Source organism: Montipora capricornis, chromosome 13 (genome assembly GCF_036669925.1).
Source record: "Montipora capricornis isolate CH-2021 chromosome 13, ASM3666992v2, whole genome shotgun sequence".
Taxonomy (NCBI): Eukaryota; Metazoa; Cnidaria; class Anthozoa; order Scleractinia; family Acroporidae; genus Montipora; species Montipora capricornis.
The window spans coordinates 38,440,117-38,457,616 of NC_090895.1; the positions used below are offsets into that span (position 1 = coordinate 38,440,117).

The 17,500-nt window shown below is 41.6% G+C and overlaps 1 protein-coding gene across 4 annotated transcripts in view; it reads right to left on the bottom strand.

The window, feature by feature from the left end:
- Positions 1-276: 276 nt before the first annotated feature.
- LOC138028805 (QRFP-like peptide receptor) overlaps positions 277-17,500 on the bottom strand; it is a 26,205-nt gene continuing 8,981 nt past the window's right edge. For 2 of the 4 annotated variants that reach the window (XM_068876428.1, XM_068876427.1), the window contains one exon: positions 277-4,170. In XM_068876428.1, coding sequence (XP_068732529.1) covers positions 2,847-3,965 — 1,119 coding nt within the window. In that variant the 5' untranslated portion in view covers positions 3,966-4,170 and the 3' untranslated portion in view covers positions 277-2,846. Of the gene's footprint in view, positions 4,171-12,852; positions 13,201-15,825; positions 16,761-17,500 lie in introns of those variants that run through there. The other 2 variants (XM_068876425.1, XM_068876426.1) reach the window with 2 other exon arrangements.

The following is a 17,500-nucleotide window of genomic DNA, read 5'->3' on the forward strand; positions in this document are numbered from 1 at the left end:
TGAACAGGCTGAACTAATCGAAAATGCTCCTCTCAGGGCAATGAAAATGCAGGAAATTCTGGGATTAGGATATTTCATGGCATTGCAGAGCTCAAACTCTTGCGGGGGAAAAGAAAGTCGAATTGATGATGATTTGAACGCTGGTTTTTCTAGAGGTAAGCGATTTATTTTCAAACTGTTTTCGTGCGCACCAGTTCGCCCAACAGTCACATGAAATAAAGCCTTTCTTTTTGTCGCAAATTTTTTATGTTGAATAGAATTCTACTTGGGCTGGACGGAAAGTTGCTTTGTCGGCACCTTCCTAGGCCTAGCAGACTAAAAGGCTGGCCCCAGTTGTTCAAACGATGGATAACGCTATCCGCCGGTTAAATCACTATCCAGTTGCAGCCAGTTGGCAAACAGCAGGAGTTAGCGTTGGCCCATCAATACTTTTCCAACATTCCAACATGCCAACCTGTCGACGGAGTAGAGTAGGGAACAGAACTGGCACTATGGTACCATTTCCTTCCAACATCGAACCTTTTTTTTTTGCCGCAGACCAACGGCCATTGTCGATGCTCTGATCAAGCCCGTGGTCACTTCCACTATTTATAAAATTATTACACGACCTTACACAGCCCCTCACGTTTTTAAAAAGGTCGTTACGTTTGCCCGTCAATTTAAACCTCCTACACTTTAAACAACGTTGCAATTGTGTATTGTTCTGGCTCTCCCTCGATAATAGAGCCAAGAACACGGTCGACATCTCTTAAAACTGAAAAGATTGAAGCGAATATTGTGCCTCATTTCCCCTGTGACTCTTACAGACTGAACTTTGTTTGTCTGAGTCACTCGGGGATCTATAATTTCATGATGTCGTTAGTGCAAAGCGCTATTGCGCTATCCAATGGATAGTGATTTATCCAGTGGATAGAGTTATCCACCTCTTGAACAACTGTGGTCTGGTCTTTTTCATAGACAGTATCCCAAATAATGTAATGGCCATGAAACAAAAGAACAGTTTTGCAAAGCGAACATAGTCATACCAGAAACCCATAAGGGTTGAAACGTGTAATGCGCGTTCACAGCTTCCGAATATTCAGTGTGAACTGATTGGTTGAATGTTTCAGTGCTAAATACCATATTTGAAAACCCCTCGCTCTTGTTGTTCCAAATATGGTACTTAGCAAATTGAATATTCAGAAGCTTGTTTCCCAGCACACAAGGGGATGTTAGACGTTTCAACCCTTATGGGTTTCTGGTCATACCTAACTAGCAAGGCCTAATCAGAATAACAATGTTTCCTTGGCCATTTTAGTCGGGTATACAAAAATCTACCCAACAAAATTACCAGACCTTAATTTGACTCGAGTAACTTGGTTGCAGCGGTGGGATGTTATAGACCAAATGCAAAAATGGCCACTTATGTCCAGAAATGACCCCAATTAGATGTACACTCTATATTGACATCCAACAGGAAGTGTCCCTTAAGTCTAAGCCTCTGCTAACTATTTCCAACAGTAAAAATGGTGGCTAGTAAATTTTTCTTTTATTTTAATGTTGATTAGACTTTCTAGCCTTGTAGGCATGTGTAAAATTGAAGAGAAGTTTTGCTGTAAATCGACTGTAATCAGCAAAAGCTGAATGAATATAAAATATTATACCCATTCTCCTGGTCCTGGGAAAAAGTTTCCCCAAATATGGGAACTAGTCTAATATACGCTTTTAATATACACTAAAACAGTGGATAGCAATCGAAGCACGCTCTGATTGGCTGCTCAAACTCCAGATATCCTTTGCTAAGTTCCTCGGAATAACTCGCTCTGGATTTGCTCCCGAAAATATGGTAATTGTTGGAGGAATAATGAGTTAAAGTCATCTTTTTGTGCTACATTATCTCACTGTTTTAGTATATACTAAAATAACTATTCACCTCAGTGTCGGCAGCTAGTTGTGGATATTTACCCTCCTGCTTTGCGGCTCAGTAAATATCCACCACTAGTCACCTCCACTTCTATGAATAGTTGTTATTTATCAGCAGTTCCAAAGGTTGACAATACACAACAAAGTTACTGAATATTTAGTGTTTTTTCATGCTTTGATTTATGAAACTTTCCCCTGGAAAACAAGGGAAATGGCCATTGACACCCTAAAAATAAAATTTTCTGGGGAAGCCTACCCCCTTCCCCCCCCCCCCCCCCAGGGGCTCACACCAAAAGCACTCATTTCACTACACCTTCCTGTGCATAGCCAAAAAAAAACTACCCTATGTCCCTGCTGAATTGTTGTTTGTAAGGATAAAGATGATTGCTGTGTTGAAATTGCGGAATATAAGCATTCTAATTTACAAAATTATGAAGGATTGGATGAACTGGCTGAGCTCTTCTGATTTCATTTACAAGTTAGATAGCAGTCATATGTATGAGGGAGACAGAAGTTAGGAAGGGGGGGGGGGGGGGTTGAGGGTTGAGATATAATCTTGTTTGAAGGACTTTCCATGTAATTTGCTGACACCCCCTTTGCACTAATAAATGAAAGCCCCCTAACTATCCGGTGAAATTTTTTGATACATACATGTACAATCTGAGTGGGGTCTGTATGATGAGCCGAAGGCAAATAAATCTGAATTGCATTGGAAGGTTACTTAAGCTTTACATTCAAAGCCTCAGTGCATAAAATATTTACTGCCTATCAAAATGCACTGTGGGCTCTGTAGCACTGTGAGCTGTTGATACAGCCGACTGATACAGGGGAGAGGTCCACACGCTAGCGCGTGATATTTCACGAATCCGCATCACCCGTGGCCTCAAGAGTGGAATTGCTTTCTCGTAGGCTCCTTTCCAGGGAATAGTGCGTCAAATGGTTAGTCAAATAACACTCTCCCTTGTATCAATAACCAGTGTTTCTCCATATTCGAAAGCATCACTCCTTGTGGTAGTTTTTTCCGTTCCGTTTAGACTCCTCGGCCGAGATCTTGTATATGATAACGTATTTTCTGCCAAACTATGAAAGATCTGCGAATCGCAAGTAAAGTACAGCTTAAACTCCTCTCGAAATTTCTCGTGGCAAATCGTGTAGGCGATCGGGTTTGCCGCACTGTTAGCAAATAAAATAATGTTCGTGAATGCAACCGTTGCCCAAAAGTGAGCATAATCGGCGCCGTTGCCGAAGTCAAGCCACAACCACATGACGTTGTTCGGAAGAACGCAGATGGCAAAAAGCAAGGTGACAACAATGAGCATGCGCACCACTTTTCGAGCCTCGTCCCGGTGCGCTTTTTGCAAGACGGCGTTCGCGACTGAGCCGTTTTTAACATTGGAACAGTATCTTAATTCAGTCCCAATATTGAGATACGCAAGTGTAATCACGACTAGGGGCAATAGGTATTGTAGAACAAACAATGAAGCTGTGTAAGCTTTTCTGTAGTTTATTCCCGGCCAGTATTCGATGCATTCCATGGTCGCTTCGTCCAAACGGAGGACAAACGCGTACGGCGTCGTGAGAGTAAAACAGAGGACCCATATTACAACAATAACATAGGAGGCGTGAAGTTTCGTCATTTGTGTCCGAAGCGGGTACACAATTGCCCAAAATCTATTGATACTTACAGCCGTAAGAGTAAAAATCGAAGCAAACATCGCCGCAGTTTGTAGCGGGTATATGAGCTTGCATGCGAAGCTGCCATAAAGCCATTTGTAGTTATTTTCTTGCACCGGAATGTCGAAAGGGATACAAATGCACGTGATGGCGAGATCGGAAACCGCAAGGTTCAACACGAACATATTCGTGACAGTTCGCATTCGCCGGCGTCTGGCGACGACGATGCAAACCAACGTGTTGCCAACGACGCTTATGAGGAAGATAATAGCGTAGAGTGATAGCTTGAGTGCCTTTAAAGCAGGTGATTCGCCAACTATAGCCTCTGAGCCATTGTGTGCACCTTGCAGCGTCAACACAGTGCTTCTGTTGCCTAAAAATGTCTCCATTTCAGTCAGTGGTTTCCGGTTTCCAGAGCGGTAACTTTCTTGATCTTTCACCTGTCAGTTGGTCAACCAAATGAACTGGTTCGGACTTAACTCGCGTGCGTTTTAATACTCAAAGCCTTGCCTTGAAAGAGCACAGCCGGTCAAAAGGTCGTTTCTTGGTCTGTTATGCCGGACAATCTGTCTTGAGGCTCTTGATTCACTGCACCTGCGTTTCGACAGAAAAAGAGAGAAAAAAAAACGAGATCATTGATTGCAATGATAAACAAAACAAAGGAATTTGTTCAACATCGTTTGACCTCATGCGCTGAAACATACTTAAAAAGACTGATTTTTCCCAAACATGAAAAATATAATATGAATTGGCCTGTAGTGAGGTGTTTCTGTTATTAATTATGAATAAACCCTTGCAAACAAAGAAAAAATAACGAGATCTCAACACATTTTAATGTTGGCATTGAAAGAGTATGAAAAAAAAAATGGTCTTGAGGACATATTAGACACATTTAGGTAAATATCTATTTTGGCGTATGTTTTGCCAAGAGCATAAAAGGAAATGCCCAATTTTACTTTAACATGGAAAAGACAAGGGATTAAACTAATTTAATTATTAAAAAAATCCGTGTGAACATTGATTTGCATGTGATTAAGGCGGCCAATTGAAATAATTGTCTCATTAATGGACGAAAACAGTGTTGCTAAGATGATAGTATTGAACAATGAAGTTTGGGTCATTGGGCTATAGGGGACAACGATTTCCAACGGTGAAGAGCCTTTTAATTCTGCATTTTTAATCTGGAAGCTGTGTCCAAGGTTTTGTGTCATTGGTAAATGGTTCAGAAAAATGGCCTGAGCGGGCGTTGTGTTATTTTTTAGCGGATTTTCGTCTCGTGCACTTTTTAGTAGGTAACACGTAAACTTTTAAGGTTGAAAGTCGTGGGAAAATGTAAAAACCGCGGTGTAATTGGACATGCATATTCCTTGCACTGATTGCGTTCGACGAAGGATAACGTCTACTAATCATTTCGTTTATCGAAATCAGTCACGTGGGTATCGGTTGATGCCATGATTCGAGTTCACATTTTGGCCGCCGTGTTCGGATCTGGAGCATTTCACCTCGATCTCATGAGAATCCAAATGACAACGAGTAGGCTCTGGGAATTAGTACCATTACCTTACTTTAACCAAACATCAAGGGGACATTTCTTTGTGATGATTTACTATCCATTTACTTGGAACAGCAAAAACCGAACAAAGAGTTGTCAAACGTGGCTGTTTCTGTAGAATTCCTAATTTCTTTGCCCCCACTTTGCACGCACTTTTGTTGGCCACTTCTCGACTTACGCTCAACACAGAATCGCTATGTTTTTATTCAGTGTGAGGTGTGAATTTGTCAGTGATTCAATATATAGGTATATGTGTAGTTACGAATAAAAAAATCCCTGTAGGCTTTATTTAAAATGCTCTCTTTCTCTCGTTTGAAACACTGCTTTCTAAAAAGCTAGCGAAATTCCAGCTTTCCTAGTGGCTCATACAATGCGCGCAGTTACATAAGGCAACCGATCACAAAGAGAATACAAGGTCGAGTTGCAGCGAGGATTGTGGGAAACTTTTTTAGGGAAATCACTGAGACATTTTTCTACTTGTTAACCAAATTTCCATATACCCTTCATCGACGATTTGCCCTGTATAATGTACAGAGTGAAAGTCGTTGTCGGAATATTATGGATCTCCAAATTCAACAAAGACTCGCGTACAACGGAATTCCAGTTCCAGCGCGCGCGCGACATTCGTACACTGACGAAACAGTTAAATGTGTCGTCACAAACGATGGAAGCGAAAAAGATAGTCTAGTTTTAGATAGACAGTGAGTTGCGACATTAAAAGCGATATGTTTTTCCTTTACAATGCCATAATCAGTATTGTGATTTCGTTAATAGCGATGGCGAAGTCGTTTATTTGGTTTACAAGGAAGCTTTTTGATTTCGTTTATTGTTCGACAAAGTGGCTCAAATGTATTTCAACAGCACTGAGGACTGTAAAATCAGTGATTGTCTTGCGATGGAGAGGAATGGACAAACCAACTAGGTCAGCTGAAAAGAACGAACAGCGATGCGCTCGTGGAAGACACTCTCATCAGTACAGCAAGAAACCTTGCAAAGAAAAAAGAGATATCGTGGTAAGCGAACGCAGTAAATATTGTGGCAGTATTGCCACCCGGTGGGAGATTAAAAGTCGGAGTGAGAGAGTTGTCAGTGTTTGCCACCGGGAATTAGGAAAGGTTAACAGACAAGGAAGAAAGAACGGTGTGAGAGGAACTCCTTTCATCATGAACTCCCAACAAGTTAGGGAAAGTATTTCAAAGAACGACATTTTTCACCAACAGGAAAAGTATGCGCCATTCTGGAAGCAGAATCGTAGCCCAGTAACGAGGTTTTCTGGTGTTACGCCGGAGCAGGGAGATAACGTTGCCAATCAGAAGCGAATCGACTGTTTAATGGAGACGCCACCGGTAAATGGAAGAGGCAGGAAGAATCACAATTGTGGTATGATAGAGAAGGGTTCCTTAAGTTCGAATGTAAGATGCGTGTTAAGTAATGCTGAGAATGGGGTTAACAGTGGTTTAGAGATTTGCAAGACACCATTAGATAAGATGAAAACCGGCAGATCTTATGAACCTAGGAAAGTCGTGCAAAGGACAAGTTCAACCAAGTATCATGTGCGATTATGGTCGGTCGATAGCCACATGAGCGTGAAAACGGCGACTGCAGTTCAAAGCGGTAATCAGGGCTCAAGCGATAATACGACTAAGCAGAATGAGAACGATGCTATCTGCCCGAACAAAAATAGCAAAAATGATTGCAAGAATAAGGAATTAGACAACCAAAATGAACCAAAATCCAAGTATTTTCCTTGCAGTGTTGAGGCTTTGGCAAATATGATGTTAAATGTGTTGATTGGCGTATACTGGCCGCTTTGGGATAACGCAAGCATAGAGAAGGAGGCATCAATCGTCGAAATTAATCCACAAGGTAAATGTGTACACCTTCGTCGAAGCGTGAAGATCTTATCAAAAGTGATGATGCATATGGTAACGTTCGCAGTGTGGCCGCTTTGGGGATCCATCAAGGAAGACTGGGAACTCTTCAACGATATCTACGGAGAAACCCCACCTATCGCGTGCAACACAGACAATGAGGTAATAGCGAGGGTCAAAGGTCAGGACATGGTAAATCATAATTGTTATAACAACTGCTTGCACTGCTTGGCAAATCGGGAGGAAGGTGATCGATCAGAAAGCATGGAAATCATAGGAACTAGCAAGGATAATGACGAGTACACCTTGAACGATAATTCGCCTCGCAGCTTGGAAACCTTAAAGAACAAATCTCAAGCATGGCATTTTCACATCAAAGGCTTGATCGTTACACTTCTTAGTTGTATTACAAATGTCATCGCAACATTGAAATCTAAAACAACAGTAGTCTTTTCCCACATCCAGTTAACATCAGGAACCTCTCCTTACTCGTTTTCTGCCAGTACCCCGAAAGAAAATAAAACTGCGGAGGGAATGGTTGTAAGTCACGCAGAATTAAAAAAAACCGATGCGAGTCAGTCTTGTTCATGGCAGCCTGTGCCCCTTAGCACACAAGTTGTGAAAAGTTGTGCAAAGAAGTCGTTCAGCCAAAAATACACTTCTCAAACATTTTGTTCACGGAGGGGACAAAATGGACAGGTCAATGAATCGTTGATGGTTGGCGGCACACCTAGTCCAGTATATTTTGAAAAACAGACTAAAGGCGTGGTCAAGGAAACAAATGCACCACCATTGTCCACTACTGAAGTAGTTAAGCCTCCTGTTTGGAAAGCAGATAGAGAGAAGCGGAGGGCGTCCTTTCTGTCGCCAGATGTGAAGCTAGTTTCTCACCCCAAAGCCCGAGCTCCAAACAGAGAGTCACATAGTGAGGGAGTTTCCAATTTGATAACTTCTCTTAACGTCAGACAAGGCCCTGAAGAATCGATTCCACATCATAGTAGTGAAAACACGATGTCCACTAAAGTGTCAGATGACATCGAAAAGGCTAGATCTCGGGAAAGGCGGCGAAATGAAAAACAGGAACAGACTGAGTCATCTGAACAGAACAATGCAACTGACGTTAACTGGCAAGAAAATCCACCTAAGAGATCACCTCGTGAACGAATTACAGACCAATTGATGTCGATCAGTAATAGTCCGACGATAGAAGAAATGCCAAAGATAAACATTAAAAGGAAGAATCGTGAAAACGTTGATAATAAGTCAAATTGTGAACTTGTTATTATGGATCAGGCTTCTCGATTTACTCGGTCGAGAGATGAAGGTAATCTAGAGCAACTTGCAGAGTCAATGGAGGTTGAGGATTACATGCAAGTTTCTTTGACTAAAGAATCCGAGGGGCTGATAGACAGTGGTGTACCAGGCATGGCGGCGGGATCAGGGTCGCGTTATGTGCGACAAGCACTAGCTCCTGAGCAAGACGAAGTAATGGACACAAATGAACAAGTCGTAAAAAGGGAGGAAGTGGAACGAGAGAGGGAGCAGAAAAGTCAGCAAAGACAGTCATCATGGAGTTTCTTCTCAGTTTCACTGCCATCGTTCATGAAGTCACCATTTACTACTCAGGCAACGTTGGAGGAGATGGAAGTTGTGCAAGAGCCGCCAGCATCACTGGCACAGCAAGCGGACGAAGAAATGGCCTTAGATGAAAAGCCAGTGTTGCTGAAGATCTCATGCGCACAGTCAGAAGAGATGGATATCGATTCACATTACCTTACAATGTCCGCGCCGCTAGTGAAACCCCATGAGATAGATGCTAGATGTCCGAAACTAACATCCGCTCTTGGTGCGCCAGCACCGGAATCTATGAAAGTTGCCCAGCAAGTATTTAATCCGTCTAGACCAGTGGCACATCTTTTGTCAGTGCTGACAGACACTAAGAGGCCATTTGCACCCACCTCTGGAATGCTGGAAGATGCAGTTGTGTCTCTGCAAATGACATCTGGAGAAGAACCCATGGTGCAAGGAAATACGGAGCACGTGATTTCGCCAGAAGTGGCATCGGTGGAAGGTCCGTCATTTGTGCAGCCATTAATAAAACCTACGATGCCAAAATTGTTGCCGGCCCAGAATATGAATGGGAAAATGTTGAAACCAGTTATGCATTCTGTAACCCATGCAGTTATGCAACAATCGATGCAGATGGGTTCAAACGGCGATCTGCTACCAGCTGTGTCTCAAATAGTAGCGGTACCAGGGTCAGCCAGTCAGCCACACTTATTAACTTGTGTCCTTGACCCAAATGACCAAATCAAAATGGAACAACTTCAACTGGTGCCAGCTACTGCAGACCCTTCTTCTGACTGTATAGACGTCTCTGATTCAGACGAATATGACGATTCTGACGATGAAGTTGAGCTCGACCTGGAGACCATTGAGAAGCTCTCTCAGCTAGAAACGTCACCTGATCACGCTAAAGTTATCATTAAATTACTGGCGGAAAAGGAACTTCAAGAAGCTATGCAATTGCGAACCGAATCGGAACCCGACTCTGACAGCGACTGTTGTGATAAAAGCGAGTTAACTGAGCTCCTTGGGTCCGAAGCCATGGGTAAGCTTAGTGAGCTGAAGGCGTGTATGAATATGTATCACGAGTACAGTGAAAAATTGGCGGTATTATTGGCCGAAGAAGAATCTCCTGGACAATGTAACACGTGACTTTGTTTTGTGAACACTTTTAGATACAAATCTAGAATTTTTATTTATTTATCACTGACATGCAGCATGTGTGCAAGAACTTTGCAAGTAATTTTTGATCCAACGAATATTTTTTTTAATGTATTAAATTTAATTTCACTATGCATGTGTGTTTTTGATGGTTACAGATCGTCTTTGTTAGGCGAAAGAAAGTGAATTGTCCGCTCTAAGATACGCAGCAAGTGTTCCAGAACTTTGAAAAGTAATTTAAATCTAAGTGTGATCTGTCGTTTCGGTCTTCGCACTCTGCCGGCCCGAAATAAGAAACCACCTGTTATAAATCTGACTTCGATATCCGTCTTCAGTTTTGACAGAGCTTGGCGGCAAAAAGGAGTACAATTAGGATGGGCACTACGACCCATTCTTGTTTCACCCCGTTTGTTACGAGGAATGTGCTGGAAACTGACCATCGTTGCATACGATGCCTTTCATCCCATCGTGCGGTTGCCAACTTAAGCTAATGAACCGTGGAGACACGGTTGTGCAATTCTCCACAGCTCTTCGCGTGAAACCGTATTAATTGCTAGCACTGCATTCAACCCCACGCTCTGCTGTTGCATTTGCGTATGTATTCGGTGCGACAGATTCTCCGTAACGTTGACATTTCGTTCCTACCTCATCCTCGGTGGTTTTCATAAATAGGTTTGTGCCAATTCTAGCGGTTCCAGATGATCGTAATTAGGGCATCTTTGATTTTCTGCGTTAATCTTCGTCTCTACTGAAATATGCCTTTACAAACTATGAAGATGTCCATGGCTCCACCATGTTTAGAGATCACCTTAGGATTTCCAACATCACCTGATTTATGATAAATTATCTTCCTCAATCTAGTCACGGCGCAAGTCTTGAAAATGAAAATGAAAAACTTCCCACTGCAACTGTGACGAATACTTTGACTAAACCCATAAACGACCTTCACGCTTTAAAGCAGATAAATTCTGATAGATTTTTTCTAGCTATCGTTAGTCAACATCGTTATTTCAGTTTAGCCTGTAGCTACAGAGACTATTGCAGTCAGGACAAACTTAAAGTTAATGTATCTCTGTGACTAATGAGCACATTAAGAAACGCCCGGCCAATATTTCAGACAACAATAAAAGCAAGGTGACACACGCTAACACCAACCCGGTGTGGCCAACACATCACGCATGCGCACAACCATTTCACCCGGCCAATTAGCAGCTATAGACAGCTGTTTCGGCCTTTTGGGCCTCATCAGCATGGCGTAGCTAACATACCAGGCGGGTGTGTATTTCAGAGTTTGCTAGATCTATTAGGGCTTACTTTCCTTGGTGGTGGTTGGACTAACGGGTGCACTTGAGAGTTGAAGATTTTTGTGGGCATCAAATGGAAGCTTTGTACCTCGGTGATTGTGTTTTTCTGGAAAAAGAGTCGGCTGGGACCCCATTTGGGAATTTTGAAAAAGGTCGTATTGAATATGCCAATTCGTTACTGAAAAAAATGTTATTTTTCTATTAAGATTCCATTTGCAATTTGATGACAACCGTGACATCATGTAATGTAATACCAGAAACCCATAAGGTTTGAAACGTGTAACGCGCGTTCACAGCTTCCGAATATTCAGTGCTGAGCACCATATTTGGAAACCCCTCGCTCCAATTAATTTCGCGCGAGAACATTGGTGGTATTGCGTCACGGTGTTCTTGCGAACTGATTGGTTGAATGTTTCTCTCTTGTTGTTCCAAATATTGTACTTAGCAAATTGAATATTCAGAAGTTTGTTTCCCAGCACACAAGGGGCCGTTACACGTTTCAACCCTTATGGGTTTCTGGTAATACTAAATGAGCTGCCAGTAGTGAACGAACGAAAGAGTGAGTGAAGAATGTACGAGTTGATTAATATAGAAACCATAAAAGGGAAAGGCACAAATGCCCTCGACTCTTAACATTGAGGAGCCATCCGCCCTTGTTATACATCTCCGACTTAAATCAAGGTGAAGCTTGCGAGTACTGTTTGAGACTTAACACTAATTTTTATCACCTATAAACATCTGATGCGTGGATTTAATATTGTGCCAGGTAATTTTGGGACATTAGGTCTATAGAACATCCTTCCTCCTCGTTAAGCTATATCAGATAAATGTGTCATCAAGTATTGACTATCTTACACTGGGTAACCGACAACAAATCTGCAACGGGTGTGGTATCCTCTCATATGTCATACCCTCAGGCGTGGTTTATTTGAGCTTCATTGAAAGCACTTTTTAAGCGCTCATCCTTTGAATCTGTCTTAGCTGTGGGTGAAGCGTTTTATGTGATTTGTTGTTGAATTAACGCCGATTTTTTTTCCGAATAATGCCTGAAGGGATCATTTTTTAGTGAAGGGTTTGGAAATTAAGCAGGTAGCGCTCATCTTGCTTAAATTCAAGGTATCTTCACCAAAAGAAAACCAACCTCTCCGATTAGCATACTACAAACCATGCACTAATTAATGAAACGACTTTCAATTCCTGAGAACTTCTGCGCTTTGAGAAAATGATTATGGAAACCATTGACACTTAAAAAACTAAAACTTCACATTTTTGTCTGTGCATTGGAGAGAAGATGAAAGTTTTGAGATTCCGTTGGATCCAATTTAAAAGAATTTTGAGAGACTGTTGACAACGGTGATTCCTAAGAACCTTAGTTTTTCTCCTTTCCATGGGCAAAGCATCGTAAATGATTCCTGGTGATTTTTTTTTCTTTTCATGGACTGAAGTGAAAAATTAAAAGAAAAGAAACAGTACGTTATTTTCTCTTACAAATCAGCGGTTCTTTGTGATCAAGACATAAGTTCTCTGAGACAGCCCGGCAAGAGTTGGCTGTTTTATCTCTAAATATGGGTCACACCGATCATTCCCACAGCTGAAATCCTTTATTTCAATTAATGATTTTTCTCTCCTTCCCAGCAAATTATTTGCTTTGTTGTTAATTCACGTTCATCGACTATCAAAGCGCTTTGAATTCAGAGATAGAGAGGGAGCGGCATGCACGAGTGTAAGCATTAAATCGTCGATACATTGTATTCCTTATTAAAGAACGATAGACAGACTCGTTAGTAGATTTGGAAGAATAAATTTCGTTCTAATCACTTACCGAGAAGAGAGTCGCATTTGATATAGAGAACTCAATTCAGTCCTATCAAAGAAGGCAGTATTCCCTTCCAAGCCAATGTCCAAAACATGAATGCTGGTTGAGTTATAAAAGCTCGGTATTTCTCAGTTGCCTATTCATATGTCAGTGCCACTCAGATGTAGTGACAAGCTGAAAGCTTACGATTCTCACATGTTCCAGATGAAACCTTTGACTTGTACATTCCTTTGCTAATCGATATGGCTTATCTCGGAAAGAGCATTGATCTCTTCAGTTTGTAATCGCGCCAGAAGTAAGTCAAGTTTGATTTGATATCCGGTTAAGCAGAAACGACGAAGCCAAAAAACACAAAACGAGAGTTCGTTTACTGAGTTCCAGCGATGCGTTGAATACCCGACTGTTGATCCAATTATCGTTTTGTCACTCCCCGTATAGGATTCACAGTTGTCTTTCATGCAGAATTACGTATTTATTGTTTTCTCCTAAAGTTCCTTTTCGAGTGCAAATTAGTACTTTCGCTCGCGCCATTATGAGCAACAAACCACTGCAAAAAAATTAAGAAACAAACAAACAAAAAAATGAAGTGTATTTCACGTATGTTGATTCATTCCATTTAAAACTTGACGCTGTTTTTGTGAGTCAACACACCTGATTCGAAAATAGCTCTCTACTTGTTAATCTTATGCTTGCAAGAAAATAAGGTGTGCTTGCGCCAGTGATCTATCAATGTTTTGAATGTGAGGTTTGAGAAGTAAGCTTAGGCCAGGGAGCTTCAATCTATCAATGCAGATAAAAGATTAAGCTAGCAACCATGATTGTTGGCATAAGTTGTATTCAATTATGTCGTTTTAGAGTAAGCCGAGGGGAACTTCGATCAGTGCAGATAAAACAACGAGATACCAACCATGCTTGTTGGTAAAAGCTGTATTCAATCGTTTAATTCGTTGACGTATACACTCAGAGACTGTGCGGTGTTGTCGAGCCCAAAATAGCATTTGTAAAATTGCTATTCATTTTGTGCGCTGCCGGAAATGGGTCATGTATACGTCTCTACAGTCTATTTGTAGGACTTAACTATTCTACTAATCACCGGTAAACAGTTTAATCGCTAATTGGCTGTGAAAGTCCAATGATCGATCAGTTGATTAGTTTTTTTTCGCTGGGGTCGTGACATCGACATCTTGTCTGAAGGGAGACACCATTGTCAATACTTCTCAATTTTAAAAGAAGTATGCTAAATTTCCAGTTATACTACATCTAGCTTGGCAATTTGCAACCAAGGTCGGTTTTCGGCAGGAACTGCACTGAAAATGTTCAACAGTGAGTTTTAAAAACGACACCGGTTACGGCAACGACGACGACGCAACAAAACAATGATATCATTGGTTAAAACAGTTAAAATAATCGCGCTCCACGCGCGGTACTCATTTTTAGTAGGGAGCTTAATTAAGCGCGCGCGTTTTTGACACGCGGACGGCAACCGGAAGTGAGCTTTTCCCCCCACCCCCTTAACTTGTCTTCACACAGCCACATTTATACTGCTAAATATCGTTTCTCTATTAGGGATGATTAGTGTAAAAATCTTGGAGACACCACTGTCCTGGCACGCGAAATGTTCTCTTTCGGTTGCCGTCCGCGTCTCAAAAACGCGCGTGCTTTAAGCTCCCTTGTGTTCTACCCAACGACGTGAAATCACCAAATTTGAGGTTTTGACGACAACGCGAGTATGCAAGAGAGAGTCTTTCATTCCCCGGCTGTTTCTACTCTGAAACCGCTAGTACCACTCAATCTATTTTAAGGATACTTCGCTAATATTGTACGACGTAAACGAGGTGGAACAAAATCGCGAAAGACTTTATGTAGACTTATATTTTGAAGTGACGCTTCCGTCGACGCCGCTGTCGTAGATTAAGTCCCTTTTGTGATTTTGTTTGAATCTGGAAGAACGAATTGATGAGTTTTGAATTAACAAAGCCCGGGGAGGAGTCATTGGACCATGGAGAACAAGTCTGGCTTTACTTAATATATAGACAAGTTAGTAAGCAATTCTCTCATATAGACATCTGAAATATATTCAGGTGGCTCCAAAAGGATTCGAACACATGACCTCTGCGATGATAGTGCAATGCTCTACCACGTGCACCTGAGCTATGAAGCCGCACAGTTAGGAGCAGGTCAATTTGTTGGGCTCATGTATTCCCGTGAAAGGACTCGATGGGCTCATCCTCGTTGTAAAAACCTGTGAAACTCATGTATTACGTAACACAAGGGAAACAAAAGAAAAGAAAAACATCGAACAATAATTAACCTAACAAGACAAAGTGAGCGTATGGGTTGACCAATGAAAGAAATGCATATGTTCGAGTCCTCTCACGAGAACACAGGAGGCCATGAAATTGATTTGTTCCCAACTGTGTGGCTTCAAAGCTCAGTTAGTAGAGCGTAGCATCGGCATCGCAGAGGTCACGGGTGTGAGTCCCGTTGGAGCGACCTGAATTTTTTAGGTGTCTATGAGACTGACAATTGCTCAAGATTCAAGATTTCAAGATTTCAAGATTCAAGAATTATTATTATTATTATTATTATTATTATTATGCACTATTTCAGAAAATAAATAATGGACATAACAATTAAAAGAAAGAAGGAAACAGACTAATTACACTTGAGTGAGAAAAAGTGGAAAAGTGCGTAGTGGCCATAGTAGCAAATGCTTTCGAGATGGCCACTACCACAGGAATTAAATTGTCTAGATGAGTGCGAGAATCATTTCTCTCTTTCGTAAGTCCACGAGTTGTTAGTTAGAACATGGTTTAAACCCAAACAACCGCATGCAAACGCAATTTCCACAGTTATTGAATGAAATGGTTCAATTATTACTTGTGTTTGTATGTATTTAATTCGGATTGCATCGTGCAGAAGGTATTACCGATTGAAACCAGACGTATATTTGAACAAATCAGTGGGATTTTGACTTACTGAGGAATATGCACTTCCAAGGCAGGAGAGGTCTCTCGTAACGCGAGCTCCGTCGTGCGTCCAGAATTGTGAAAGTGTCGCTTGGAAAATGGGTGCCAACTCGAGTGTCCTTTAAACATACGATTAGCATCAGGATCAAGTACCATTCGAAAAGGAATGATGTCTATATGAATGATGTTTTCCCAGAAGAATTCTAAACTAGTTTATTCATTCTCATGCTCCGGTTATATAATCTCGATTTTCGCCAAACCTCTCTAATATTAATGACGGCAGTTTCCTGTCGGGACGGACTTTTGAAAGGGTGCATTCCATGGTGACCGCATTGGGGTATCAAGTTGTTCTTAGGATGCCAAGATGCGAAGGCAGTGATAACTGCCTTCGCTGCGTCAAAACTTGCTGTCAAAGAGCAGAAAGTCTTGCCTAACGCCCAAGCGTTGGGCCAGGGACATGTTCATTTCATGCATCAGCTCAAGTTTAAATTTGCTCAAGGTCGCACGCACGCACAGCCGCCGAGTTCTCTGTATGAAGTGTGCGAGTCGAGTGGAACCATGAGTGCATGCTATTGAGGTTTTAGGGTCTTGAAATAACTGGAGGATAAAAGTGCTGCCTCGGTAATGACCGGCATAAGCCAGACGCTTCTTCTTCTTCTCCAAATAAGTCTAAATAAGTTTGAGACGTTAACGAAACCCATGTTCTCAAGGTTCCACTGACTCCGGCGGAGTGGAGTTCTTGAAGTGACCTATATCTGGTAGTATTAGTGATATATGCCGCCTTGGTGAATTAGCTGAAAGGAGGGCCTTAAGAGCGAGCAAGACTTGAAAACATACGGTGACAAGTCAGGCCATTTAGTTGCCGGGCAGAGCTGAACCTACTCTTAGAACCCGGCGGCGTTTACAGTAGTCCGAACGCATAAGGCTTCCTTCCATAAGGATAAATATTTCAAGTTCTTGGCCCGAAATTCTGGTTCAAGTGCTTTTTTTGTTTCACGAAATACATCCTTTGGTGCCAGGACAATATTATGATCACGTTGTTTGTGTTCAGTACTGATCGTTACGGTAACAGAGACTGCTTTTGTCACAATCTGTTTAAATTACGTAAGTTACGGTGACATGCATATAAAGGGTCTTCATTATGCTAACATCGAATGAAAAAATATACTGGGCATTGTGATTTTTTATTTGAGGAGACAACATGTATCGAAGAGGGGCGTTGTGGCCTCGTGATGTGTGGTCTGTAGTGCAGCTTTGTAAACGGTACCCTACAATGCTGTTTGGTTTTCATCTGGTCAATTTTTCTTTCTTTCCGACAAATCGTTTTGATATCGTAGTGAACTGAATATATGAAATAATTACGAGCGAGGGCTCAATATTCATGCATTTCCAATATGGCTGCCATACTTTGCATGCACATCACCATGCTTAACAGGGGTTTTCCTTAAGCCTAAGAACTTTATGTGTTACTCAGTTTTTGCCCGGAGGGTTCTGGTTGAGGTCATGGTTAGAGGGTCACTTTGTGACGCCTACACCAAGTAATGTGAATTTCATTATATGGTTGTGTTGGAAAGCCTCTCAACGTTGCAACATGATATCTTCTTTAAGTTAATGATTATCGTTAATTCGTAATTTGCTTTGAATTTACTGTTATCGTTAATGTAGGACACTATATGTCCCAGGAC